This window comes from Anser brachyrhynchus (assembly GCF_964034855.1).
Source record: "Anser brachyrhynchus genome assembly, chromosome: Z".
NCBI classification, from domain to species: Eukaryota; Metazoa; Chordata; class Aves; order Anseriformes; family Anatidae; genus Anser; species Anser brachyrhynchus.
This window is the reverse complement of record NC_137697.1, coordinates 52,381,455-52,395,301: the sequence shown is the minus strand read 5'-3', so window position 1 is coordinate 52,395,301 and position 13,847 is coordinate 52,381,455. Positions and strand designations below refer to the sequence as shown.

The 13,847-nt window shown below is 39.8% G+C and overlaps 1 protein-coding gene across 1 annotated transcript; it reads left to right on the top strand.

The window, feature by feature from the left end:
* The first annotated feature begins 4,935 nt into the window (after positions 1-4,935).
* On the top strand, positions 4,936-9,868 carry SRP19 (signal recognition particle 19). The gene is made up of 5 exons (XM_080573680.1): positions 4,936-5,063; positions 5,966-6,041; positions 7,129-7,200; positions 7,998-8,109; positions 9,218-9,868. Exons 1-5 carry the CDS (start codon positions 5,026-5,028, stop codon positions 9,349-9,351), a joined length of 432 nt encoding a protein of 143 aa, XP_080429806.1. The 5' UTR covers positions 4,936-5,025; the 3' UTR covers positions 9,352-9,868.
* The last annotated feature ends 3,979 nt before the right edge of the window (positions 9,869-13,847 follow it).

The window sequence follows — 13,847 nt, the reverse complement described above, 5'->3', positions numbered from 1 at the left end:
CTACTATAATTGAGCAGTTGAATGAAAATGACAGATTATTTGACACTTTTTTAGGTTATTTGGAAGTCTTACCAACAGAAATCCTCTAGCTTAAGTGGAAGTTATGAGTTCATTGCAAATACTATGTTATTGTGTCATATACATCTGGATGATTGATGGTTCCTTTTTATCCTAAAAACTGAGTTTACACAGCTGTGACTTTACACAGCTGTCAGCTGTTCTACAGGGCAAGAACAAGGCCAGAGGATGACTGGGTGTAAAACCAAGATCCGTAAGTCAGCAACATAGTCTTTACAATTACTAAGGAATGAGAGATCTGTAGAAATCCACATTTTTCTATTTCAGTTTTTCCAATTCCACTGTTGCCAGCTAAACAGGGATTTGGATAGAGTCGATTGGGAATGTGGTGCCTGACAGTTTCCCCGGTACCTCTGTGAAATACTGTATACAGACTCTGTTCTGTGTTCTTACTTACTCCGTGTAAGTCAAGAGATGGGTCTAGGTGAAGTAATCCAAAAGACTTTCAGCTCTGAACAGAGTACAAGTCAGGGACTATTTCAAGGCACTTCTGACTGTCAGCTGCTCTTGTGCAGCACTTACACAGATGAAACACATTCACCTACTGTGGCCTTAGAAATCTTGGGGGTGTCTTTTGCATCTTAAGGATATACAGGCTATTAAGATTGATTATGGGCTTCCATCATTAAGATGAACAGAACCAATGCTTCTGCTGATTAATAATGATAGTTGTGTAGCTGCTGTCTCTGCAGGACAGGCATGAGGTAGAAAGAAAAGGAGTAGACTCTATATTTAAAATAAGCGCTCCTCTGGGGAAAGCAGTACAAATACTGCGAAGTGGAGTACACGAAGAATGGAATGGCTCACTCTGAAAACTGAAATTTCACGGTAAGTAAATACTAGTTTTTACAGATCTGAATGAAGGACAGCATTCTTCTCCCTCTATGCTGATGAAAGGTCTCTGTTTGTGAGACCTAGTTTACACCAGTCTCGAGCATGAAGTACATTTCCATTTTGAACACTTTTTTTCTAGACCCCATATTTAAGTTTAAAATATATTTTTTGAATCCTAGTTTATAAAGATTGCAGAGAAAATCCTTCTTAGCTTGCCCTCTTCCTTTCAATGTTTATTGGACCTATTAATATCTCACTTTGCATTCCCTTTTTGTTACACATTTTATCTGCAGTCCACTACAGATCTCCTGCACCCATCTAGCTAAAAATACACCTTCTGAATGACTTCACTAGTCCACCTATTGTACAGGCATTTCTAGCATGACTGACTGCAGTGTAACACTGTTAGAGAAAACTGAACACGTAAGCTAGATCTGAATAAACTGACATCTGTATGTGACACTTTCAGTGAAACACAGCAGTACTGATGCAGCTCAAACCATTTATCTGCACTTGGTGTGCCACTTCTGTTCTGGGTACTTGGACTTATCACAGGTGAAATGTACCACTCCCTAGTAAAACCAATTTGAACTTCTATTTCATGATTTTATAGGGACCTTGATTTTTTATTTATTTATTTTGGGGGGAGGGGATATTTTTCTCCTGCAGACATGCTTAACAGTAATAAAGTAGGGTCTGACTAGGCACACAACTTGCTGCCGACAGTGTGTGCAGCGAGGCAATTCTCTGAAATGCAGGCAGTGCAGTGTTCATGCCTTGTCACTTCCCCTTCTACAGCAGTTATGACAAATGGAATAACTTGGAGAAGTTATACACAGCTTTCAGAGACCAGGAGCCCTGGTATTAAGCAAAGGCAATATTTGCAGTCTTGACATTTTGCTACAGACATACATGAGTCCTATGCTCACTAGCAATTACATCTTATCTTCAGCTTGCTTTAAAATATTTAAAGACTGTCAGGTTTTGATTGCTTCATTATTAAATTTCTGATGTCAGGGATAGCACATATTTGGAAAGTGCATGCAGCCATAACGTGCCTGAGCTAGTGTGCTCTGTGACCTACTTCTGTCCCCCAATTCTTCAGGCTAGAATTAAGCAGAACTCAAGTTTGAAATGTATTTCTTATGACACTAGAATAAATGTAGTGACTGGATGCCATATAGTCAATGAGGTCATTCTATAACGATGATGGAGATTAAATTGACATGTTTGTACCTAATGGTTCATTTTAGGCATGTTAGTTTCACTAACACTATGAATACTAGTACCAATAAGTAAGATAGGTATGTAATAATAGGATCTGCAGAAAAGAAGACATACTTCCCTCATAATCAGTCACGTATGCCACATGATTCAGTCTAGCCCAAAAAACTCCCAGCAATTTTTTATGATTTTTTCATCTGAAAAAGAAACAATTGTTTTTATCATTACCACAAATACTGATATAGGCAATGTAGCTTTTGCTCTGATATAGTAAGTTTAAATACTGGTTTAGAAGTTAAGCCATTACCCCTAATAGGTTGGTATTAAATAGCTGCATGAATTCAAGTGAAGGGAAAAAAATAGCCTGCAATTGTCAATTATAACAACATTAAAAATAAACGCACAAAAGCTTTCTCACTGTCCTGAACTAAGTGGGTTGACTGAGAGCAAACCTAATATGCAATGATGATACTGTGCCATTCACAAACCAGCCATGTTCGATGCCTTCTTCAATGTAAAGTCACAGCAGTGTTTCTCAAGCTGATGTCCAATGGTAGTCTGTTATGCACCAGAACTTGCTTTAGAAAGTAACTGTGAAATTGCAAACATTGGGAAATTTAGCAATAACAACAACAAATACAGGGTGAAGAGATAACTTTCAATGTTTGCTCATTATGTTTTAGCCTAATTTTTGTTTATGAAGCTATTGTAACATTGTATAAACGACTCTTAGCATTTTTTTTCCCTACAAGCATTAGATCATTATTTTAACTCTGCTAGAGCATTGTCCTTCAGAGACAGATCCAGCTTTACACCCTTTTGTCAGGTTCCAACTTGTGTCCAAGAAAGGGAAGATTATGGCTATCATTATTTGAGAAAAACAAGCTGCAGTAAGCCTGACTGGTAACATGTTTTAGTGATGACCATGTGTCATGGTCGTGCAATTAATACTGCACGCCTGCATGGAGACACAATTAATATAATGAAATCTAGTCTGTTCACACTTTGCATTCTGTATACAGCAACAGAGGGTTAAGTGGCTGTTGGAGCCTTGTTCAGCTATAGGATCTCCTTCTCCCCAGTCACAGGGACATGGATCTCAGGATAGTATTTAGGAATCACTATCCCACTGCCATGGGGTGCGATGGGCATGCACTGGTGAAGCATGGGTAGACAAAGGCTGCAAAAGCTGTTGACCTGCCTTCCCACCTCCTTCCCCCCCTTGTAGCTTGACTCTGGCTGAAGGCAGGTGGCAACTGCTGGCAGAAACTTCTGCCACCTTGCCCGACACACAGACTAAGCACTGACAACCTGGGCAGCAACTATGAAGGAAACAGCAGCTCTCACACTTTATAGGTGGTGGAAATCTCAGTGGAAAACCATGTAATAGACGTGTGTGTGTGGGCAACAAAGACTTAAAACCCTACACAAAGCAAGAACACAGGGAATCCATTATCAAGCTAGTGCTAACAAGATGATAATTACGTTCAATAGATGACCTCTTGGAGAGGTACACTTAACTCTGTGTTATCCAGGTTAGTTGTAACCAGGAGATCACCCTCCGAAAATCTGTCTTTAGCACTTTGCTAAATTTTAGCATGTTAGATCAACAAGTTCCTTCACAACTCTGCGTAACTTTTTTTTTTTTTTTTTTTTAGCTGCTGAGCTTGTTGTGTCATGTTTGTGAAGAGCTGCCTCTCTTCTGGACAGCTGCAGTCTGATTTTTGAAAGCTGCTACTGCAGAGACCACACAGTTGCATTGCTCATATTTCTTTCCTGCAGTACTTTGTACAGCTTATTCACTTCTGACGTAATGAGAGCAAAGACAGAAGACAACAAAACTGTCCATCATCCAAAAGACTGAACAGACCAAGTAACTCATTGATGGGTGCCAAATGCCATCCCGATTATGTTACAGCTTCCTTGTAACTCTTAACTCTTCCAAGTTTTCATGAACTGTATTATGAACAGTATCATTAATAGATCTTCCCTGCAAACACACCTGTCTTGCATTGTGTCCAGAAGGGCAATGAAGCTGGTGAGGGGTCTGGAGAACAAGTCTTACGAGGAGCGGCTGAGGGAGCTGGGATTGTTCAGCCTGGAGAAGAGGAGGCTCGGGGGCGACCTTATCACACTCTACAGGTACCTTAAAGGAGGCTGTAGCGAGATGGGGTTGGTCTATTCTCCCACGTGCCTGGTGACAGGATGATGGGGAATGGGCTAAAGTTGTGCCAGGGGAGGTTTAGGTTGGATATTAGGAAGAACTTCTTTACCGAAAGGGTTGTTAGGCATTGGAATGGGCTGCCCAGGGAAGTGGTTGAGTCACCATCCCTGTGGAGGTCTTTAAAAGACTTTTAGATGTTGAGCTTAGTCATACGGTTTAGTGGAGGACTTGATAGCGTTAGGTCAGAGGTTGGACTAGGTGATCTTGGAGGTCTATTCCAACCTAGATGATTCTGTGATTCTATATCTCAGCACCCTCCTCTTCATCTAGGAGACCTGTATGTTCTGTTAAAGCAGAAAAATACAGCTAGGGATAAATGTTCAGTTATTTGTGGAACAGCTCTCTCAGACCCTCATCGGAGAGGTGCTGCTCCACCTACACCATTTTTACTCGGCTGCTGCCACACCCACTCCCGCCCCGCCCCGCCCCGCCCCGCCCCGAGGCGCGGCCGCCATTTTCTGGGCCGGATCCCCCGAGATGGCTCCTCCCACCGCAGAGCCCTCAGCGCCTGGGGTTGGGTATACGTCTCGCCTTCTAATTGGACAACGCGCTTGAAGAGACAGCACCAGCGCCCAATCGCATTCCAGAGATGGCGTGTGGGGGCGGGACTTCTCGGCGTGAGGAGGCGGTGCCGGGCGGGCAGCGGCGCAGAGCAGGCCGTTAGTATGGCCGCAGCCGCCGCGTCGCTGTCGGACAAGGAGAGGTAATGCGGGTGGGTTGGCACCCTGCGCCCCGCCGCCGCCCCTCGCGTCGTGGCCAGAGCCCTACGGGGGTGGGGGGACTGCGGCAGAGCGAGGCCGGGGCCTGCGGTGGGGCAGCGTGAGGGGCGTTATAGCGCGTCCGTTAAAAATGGCGTGCTGTGGTCCGGGGACACGCTCCTCTGTGGTCTCGTCCCGTCATGGTCGTTCTTCGGCCTCTCCTTGTGGGCCTCAGCCGCGGTTTTTTGTGCCGGATGGGAGCGTAACTGGGGCTTTGTCAGTGTTGTCCCTGTGCTTGACATGATGGGATGTCTCAAAAAATCTCAGTTTAACGTAATCGAGTCTTTAAGCATGTGTTTTTTCACTTACATAATTTATCAATGTAAGTTACCTAAACCTGGCTAGCATTGCTGCGTGAATAGGCAAATTGCTAATACGTAAGAAAAAAGTGATTCTCACTTTTATCAATAACATAATCATCAACAAGGGTACTACAACCCTTTGAGGGAACTTTCATTAATTCTCAGTGAAAGGGAATGTATCTGATATATTTTCTTCTCATAGCTTTCTGGGTTTTAAGAAATGGGTTAAAACATTTTTTTTCAGTCTCCTTTTCTTCTCAGAGCAAATATCCCCACCCTGCGTGCGCTCTCTGCCCCCAAAAGTGGTGTCACACAAATGGGGTTTCTGCCAAATGGTCAGGCAGCGTACTGAGTAACTGAAATGGGGTTTTGCAACATCTTAAAAATAAGTGAGGGAAAATAAGTGGTTGTTTAAAATTGCTGTGGAAACTTCATATGTTTTAGCAGTAACATTTTTTTTTTAACTAGGAAAATAATGCATAAACGGTGTTAGGAGTTGATGTTACTTAATTAAAACTTGCTGTTTTCTCTCTTTTTTTTTCTAGATTTATCTGCATTTATCCAGCATATTTAAACAACAAAAAGACAATAGCAGAAGGAAGAAGGATACCTATAGACAAAGTAATTTTGTGGGTGGCAGGGAAATATGATGTTTTGTTTTGCTGTGTAGTGGTGTGCAAAGAACTAGAAAATGAAACTAAATTTCAAAGTTACTGATCTTTCCTATCCCCCATGGCAAGTAGCTTGATAACTAGAAATTACAGTATGTTTGACAATAATCTAATGTGAATGTGTTAATTTGGTAGAGGAGTGCAGGGTTAATGCATCAATTTTCATGTGAGCAGCAACCTTGGCAAAAAGGTGAAGTAATGAAAACCAAACGCGCTCAATCTATTACAAAATTGATTTGCCAAATAAGAGAGTGATGCAGAAAATAATACTTAGCTAGTGATTGCGTGCTTGGTGACTGGTTTGTCAAAACATGCCCATATTCTGTGCTCTGCCCTCTTTGCTGCTGTCTGTCAAAGATCAGAGCTTATCTATGAGCTTAGGCCATGCTGTGGCATGTAGATTTGTTAGTTGCTCTTTCAATCTGTATGGAAATAGTTTTCATCATGTCCCTCTTTATAGCATTTTTAACAAGCAATGCTGGGAATTTTAATGGCTTTTCTCACTGCTTAGGAAGTTTTGGTGGTGTTTTGTTTTTCTTTCTCCTGATAATAGTTTAAAAAAAAAAAGTGAAAATTAAAAAAGTGAAAATAATTCTTGAGCATATACATTGCCAAAGATCTATTTATGGGATGAATCTGCTGCCCCAGGCCTAAAAAGTTTGCCTTAAAAGAGGAAAAAAAAAGTTTACCTGCAATCCTTGCTGTAATTTTGCCTTTATTAATTTATATTTTTTTGGTTCTGTATAAATATAATTAATGTTGTTTCAGTTATTTTTCACAGGCAATTCTATTACCTTCTCCTGAGTCCTAAACAATTGTGTCTCATCTGCTTTGTTTTACTGATACCTTATGTGTTCTTTTTGATGTTTTCTAATCTGTAGGAGGGCAGTAGATTAGTCACTATTTGAAGTGTCATTTCTTTGCCCATCTGCTTTTTCTAGCTATAAAGGTATAGAGTGGGAAACCACTAACTATTTCTGTATAGGTAGTTAGTTCATCACTGAAAAATGTGTAACAGTAGTATGTTGTTTCAACAGGCTGTTGAAAATCCCACATCCACAGAAATCCAAGATGTGTGTGCAGCAGTTGGATTCAACGTGCTATTAGAGGTAATGTGAAACAAACAAACAAACCTCCCCCAAACAAAAAACAAACCAATCAAAAAAAGCTACCTTGGTGTGTGTCTCCTATCATTTTGTTTTTTGTTGCAGGCAGGATAAGTTGCAACTGAGAAGTTTTTGTTAGTAGCCATAAAGATATTTGATTGGTTTTGAGTAATAATGAAGGAAATGTTTGAAAACTCTGTGCAAGGCAAGAATAACTTGAATCTCTGAGTTAATGTCACTTTTTAAGCTTATAAAAAGATCATTCTTAGTTACCTATTCTGGAAAGATTATCTTAGTTTCTTAAAAGTTCTTTGTAGAGTAAGAGTAGAAGGAAATTTTGCAAGGTGTAACTCTAAAAACATGCTTTTTAAAGTTTAATTTGCAATGAGAGTTCATTATCTGTTGGAATGAGTGTCTGATAGGAATAGGATTCTGCTGCCACTTAAAATTTTCAGGGTCCTTTGGAGTTACATTATAGCTAGTGGTGCAAATAGCATTTAAGCTATTAACTGCAATACCTGCTTGGTATTTAATTGGTTGGTTACTTTCTCCTAGTGGAATGAGTCTGCATTTGTAGTGAGGTAACTTTTCACATTTCATTTTCTGAAGTGATTATTAATTTATCAATTTAAAATACTGTTGGCAAAATACTTGGGGGATGACATGGCTGGAGAGCTACAGGTCTGGGATGGATCCGCTCAGAATTCCAGTATGCTGTGACAGATCAGATGCCTGACAATTTTTGTAGAAAATGACTCCAGTACTTCATACCTAAGCAAGTTTCTCCTCCTTTGTGACAGAAAAATAAGATGTATCCCAGAGAGTGGAACCGTGATGTGCAGTACAGGGGTAGAGTACGAATTCAGCTCAAACAAGATGATGGCAACCCATGTTTACCTCAGTTTCCAACACGTGAGTAGAGTATCTGGGTTAGACGCTTTACCTGTTACTAGAATAGAAAGACTTTGTTTTGTTATCAGCTTGTTTAATTAGTTCTACTGTTAACAAATTTTAGAATGTTACGTTAAATCTCTTCACCTCTGAAAATCAACAAAATCAAGTCCATGTATGAACAGTGAGAGGAGTTTTTAAAGATGCTGTTGTCTTTGATAGTGCTCTTTCTTCAGTGCTTGAATCAAAAAGAAGTTTGTGGAGTGTTGTGTGATAACTATAGTGAATTAATCACCCTTCCAGTTTTGGCTTACCCTTTTCTTGACAGTCAAAACAGAAGATTTGGGATTAAAATGGCTCAATTCCACCCCTTTTTCTTATGCTATGTACATCAATTAGGCGTCATTACAGGTGCCAGATAGGTAAAACACAACACTGAGTGCACAGTTCAGTTTTCTACTGGCTGTTTTCAAAAACTAACAATGAAGGGCAGGTCATGAAGCAGCTCCCTGTAAATTACGTGTCATTCTTGAAGAGCTATTCTTGTTAATTGGACTTGTGCATTTTTCTTGACCAGGAATCAAGTTGTAAAAGGCAAGCAAATATGTATCTGAAGAAGCATGTATCTTAAGGAAAGAGCAAGAAGAATACTAAAATGAGAGCAGCGGAAGAGTACTGTTAATCAGAAGGAAAAAAATTCAAACCATGTTACAGTAGGAAAATGGTAGTGTCTTTGTAAAAATACTTGTAGCTGTTTGCTAGTCGTTTTGTACCAAGTATTTCAGGCCATTAAGAATTGAGGGGAGAGAGAAACAGGAAGGATGTGGATACTTTGGGTATTGTCAGGTGATGTGCCAGTTCTGGTCTGCTGTAATACCAATTTCTGACATGACTGATTCCTGTGCTTAAAAAATAAAAAATAAAATTAAAAAAAAAGACGTTCCTTCAAAACTTCCAGCTACAGATGGAAGGAAACTGAACTCCTAGGCTTTATATCGAGTTTAACAGAAATCTGAATCTGAAATGCGTTTAATAGAAATCTGAAATGGGGTTGAAGTTTCTGTCTGAAGATGATGTGGATGCTGTTAACACAGCAGGTGTATGCAGTGATCTCTCTCTGTATTTTTAGGTAAATCAGTGATGCTATATGCAGCAGAAACCATTCCCAAACTGAAAACAAGAACCCAGAAGATGGGAGGTAGCGATCAAAGTCTTCAGCAAGGAGAGGGAGGCAAGAAAGGTAAAGGGAAGAAAAAGAAATGATCCCACATCTGGAGTAATTGTAACATCATATAGTTGTGGTTATGACAGACATGGATGTACACGTTACCCTACTGCAACTTTGAAGTGAAAGATACAGGAAAGAAAGAAACAGGTCAAGCCAAATTGAACTGCTGGCTTATTTTGGAAGTGGAATGCATGTACCTGCTTTGCATCTGTAACCATGAATCTATCTTCACACACAACCTGCGAGTCTGAAGCTAGCTTCCAGTTTTAAAAGTGGAGCAACATAAGCAAGTCATGTGGAGGGGGGAAATATTTTTTCCAAAAGAAATATGCAGCTTTTTTTAAAAAAAAATGTAAAATCTTATGCAGACTAGATAGGCAAATGTTTTTTCAGCCTGGTTAACCATTTATTTTTGCTAGTCTTGTTTCTGGAAGGTCTGTATCACCAGCTACAAAATGTACGTCAGTGACATTATGACTTTGTAAACTTCCTTGCTAATCATCTTTCACAATTGTCAGTATACTAATAAAGGTGGCACATGAATTTTGAAAACTTTGTATAGTTACTTTTGTCAAAAGTGTTAACTTCCTTCAACAACCCGTTTAAATAAGTCAATGACATATTGTAGTGTTTATTATTCTGTTTATGATGACTGAAAACTGAACACAAAAATTAGCTTGCTCTTTTTTTTGTCTTTTTATAGATATGAAATACTGTATTATCCTATTTTTGGTTGTTATTTGAGAGTTTATGAAATGCACTTTCTAGATTTACTTTCTACCTGTCAAATACTATTTCAGATGTCTGAGCCTTGCAATATCTGGTAATGTAAAAAATACATACTCCAAATATATATATATGTAGTGCATGGATGGGAACAGGAATTTATCTGGAGAAGATTAATTGATCCGAACAGCTGTCAGTAGCAAGGAGCCTTAGAAGCATTTTAAATATGTACTGTACAAGCCGAATGAGGGATACTTAATATAACAAGACTGAAAAGGAAACAGTGCTACCTGTTGCGAGTTTAAAAAAAATTCCTCGTGAGCTTTTCTAATACTTACTGTATGAAAACAGAGTCAGTTGAATGTTTACGCAGATGAGTACTAGAAACAAGTTATCTGAGTAGTCTGATAATTTTTTCATGTAGCAGTATTCTCTTTTCGGGTTTGTTTCATCTGTCTGTCAGGTATGTTCTCCGGCATCCCTTTTTTCCCTGTTTTAAAGATAAGCAGCATTCAAAATTCATCTAAACATTTAATGACCGTGAGTCTAAAGTAATGAAAGTTGTTAAGTTCTTACTTGATGGTATCTTTGCTCAAGTTACTCATGCTTGTGTTCTGGGTTTTATACTCTTCCTCCTTGTTCCACCCAACCACTTTTTTTCAAGTGGGCAGTAATTTACCAGTGACCCTTGAAGCTGATGCTGGTTGGTACCCACAGCAAAGGACTTGGAGTCCCCTGCCTGTGAGTGGTTCAAAGTATGCTTTATTTCCTTTCTGTGAGGCTTTTTAAGTGTGGCTCTTGTATGGCAGTGCTGCACATAGGACGCATACTTAATCTCACAGCAGCTGCACCAAATCCTGAGGCTGCCATGATGAGTTCCCCAGCCTGAGCCCCATGGCTGTGGGAGGAACAGAGGCTGCCTCTGCAAAATGACTTTGCAGAGGAAATCCTGTGCTCTAAGGCTGTAATTGGGTATGGCTCTGTAGGAGCAGATACTTTTTTTTCTGCTGACAAAACAGTTTGCACAAGCTACCTTTGGATTAGCCGACCTTGAACATGTAAATGCTGAGATGTCAGCTGAAGGGTGTTGCTGTCTGAGCTGATGGAGTGCTGTGTGGCAGAGACAGCAGCATGGACATTGCTGGGAGCAAGCAAAAGGTTTGTTACAGGGAACAACTGGACGAGGTCAGAGGTTACTTAGTCACTACTGCTCTGTGAAGTAGAAATAGCAAGTGAGAGAAGCAAGAATGCAATATACAGTTGTATGGAAGACAGTAACTGCTCACTGATTTGGGGCCTCAAGTTATTCCTGGCTTTTCCTGATCACTGAGTAACTTTTCTGAAATATTTAAAGTGAGAGCTCTGTGAAAATTAAAGGATTGTACAAACAAGCTGAGATCAATTTCTCCAAAGACTACTATTAACCTCAGATATATAAAACTGATTTAATAAATGAAAAAAGCTCTGGGTATTTTGGGTAAGGCTGGCTTATTTTAAGCAAATTATGCACTACTAGGAAATCAGCTGATTAGTACCATTAGGGATTCAAAACCTAATTCTCACAACCTCTGCCTGCTTCTCCCCTCATCTGTGAGCTGAGGGGAGTTCTGCTTCTTTTGGTCTACATTTTGCTTTTTCATTTTCTGTTTGGCTTTTAACTTGGTACTCTGTGAGCAATGCTGGCTCTTTTGTCTCATTTGAGACATTGGACAGTGCAGCACAACTCCCCCTTTACTGGCAGAGTTAAGCACACAAACCAGTCTTCCATTTGTGGATTTCTTAATTTTTAACAAGTAGAGTTACTTAGAGGATAAAAACAAACAGGCCAAGATAGAAAGTCAAATTCCTCTGCAGGGCTTCCCTTCTCTTCAAAACCTTTCTTCCCTCTCCTCAGTTGCTGGGAATAGAAAAAACTGGAAGAGTCCCATGGGACTGGAAGTAGAGGCAAGGGTGCTGTAAAATCCAGAAAAATACTGGAAATGTTGGTCTCAGTGCTATTAATAGAAAACCACCTTTTCAGGGAAAAACTGGCCGATAATTGATTTATTTTTTTTAAAGGTATCTGGAGATCTTTTTATTTCAACTGTCTTGCTTTTACTGTCTTCCGTAAGAATTTGCTGCAGTAGTTGCCGAGAGGACGCTAAGACGTGTGGTTTCCAGTAGGTGGCAGCGTTAACAAGGATACACATCGCTCGGTGAGAATTTACGTCCAAGATGCGAGGAATCTGGATATAGGGCTGGCGTTTCTCCACTAGTCAAGATTTTTGAAAGTATATCCTCGTTATTTTCCTTTACTTCTAGGGGAAGGCACCTAGGCAGAGGTGAAACATTTGAAGCGGACGTGCAAGCTCCAAACCCTTCTAGCAGTCCTTACAACCGTGACAGCGCTAGGTGGGGAACACTGAGGTAGCCAATGAGCAGCTCTGGAGACACAGACAAACAGCAAAGAGGTGACTAAAAAAATGAAAATTCAGTGCTGTTTTGAGATAGATGCTTTGTTCTTTCAGCTGCGTGAAAGGTTGCACGTAGCTGCTGTCACAGAAGCACAACCACTGTTACTCAGTTCCTAACATAAAAAAAGTGAGTTTCCAAAGCTTAGTTTGAAATATGTTTTAATTGGAAGATGACACCAGTGTATGAGCGTATATAGTTTTCTACCTTCAGTCATGAAATAAATTTCACAAACAGGTTTGGGGAAAACAGCTGTTCTTAAAAAGACGTGTGTGTACATCCTGTTCGTTGTGCATGTTTAACGATTGGAGCCTTTTAGCTAGCACTGCCTTTTGGGGCAGCAGCTGCAGCTGGGATGTTCTTGTGTGATGCACTGAGAGCATGAGAGACCCAGTGGATCTCGTTTCATTCTCTGTCAGCAGCTGCAGGTGTAGCTGTTCTTTAATGTATTTAGCTTCTTCCTGTTGCAAACTCGACTTTATGTCATATGTGTTATTTTATGTCTTAGTATAGCTTTTCAGAGACATCTTTTCCTAAAGAAAAAAGGCTTGATACAAATGCTCTCTTCATCTATTGCATTATAACCTTTGAGTTATACCTGTTGATTCACTTCGTTGAAATAATACAAAGACAAGTTCACGAAAAGTTCACAAAAAGACAGTGAGTTGTCTTAAGTGACGAAAAACCATTCTATGTCCCAGATGGAACATGGAAAGTCAAGGAGAATGAACGTTTATCCCTTCTGGTTGGCACTCCTTTTTATAGGATTTTATAATAGAATACGTGTATATATATATATATTTTTTTTAAAAAAAGAATAAAAGCACGTAATTATATTCACAATTATTTTTTAAATACAGTAACAATAGCAAGGATGAGATGAAAAGTATTTATACACCATTATAGTGTCAAGGTATGTCCCATACATTAGTAACAGTCAGAGGATTCATTTTGGAGAACAAAAGATATCTTTAAATAAGTAAATAAATAATTAAATATATATGCATATATATATATACGTACAGAAACCTAAGAAACTGCTATGCAGGTTAGCTTCTTGCTCTCTTTTCTGAAAGTTACAGTCAATACAGCATCAGTGTGTGTTACAAACATTACCCTCAGTCCACCACAGATACACACGAGAGGTCAGTCTGCAGGTTCCGGAGGCAAAGAAACTGCTCTGGCTTGATGCGAAGAGCCAAGACATAAGTTGCTGTCAGAGAAAAGATGCTGTCAAAGTGTGTCACGTATATGCTAGAGCATCTCTACCACCATCTATACTGCATCTATATTCAATCTATACTAGAGCATCTCTACTTATCCAGTCTGGGTGATCTTAGGAGCATTCTGAAGA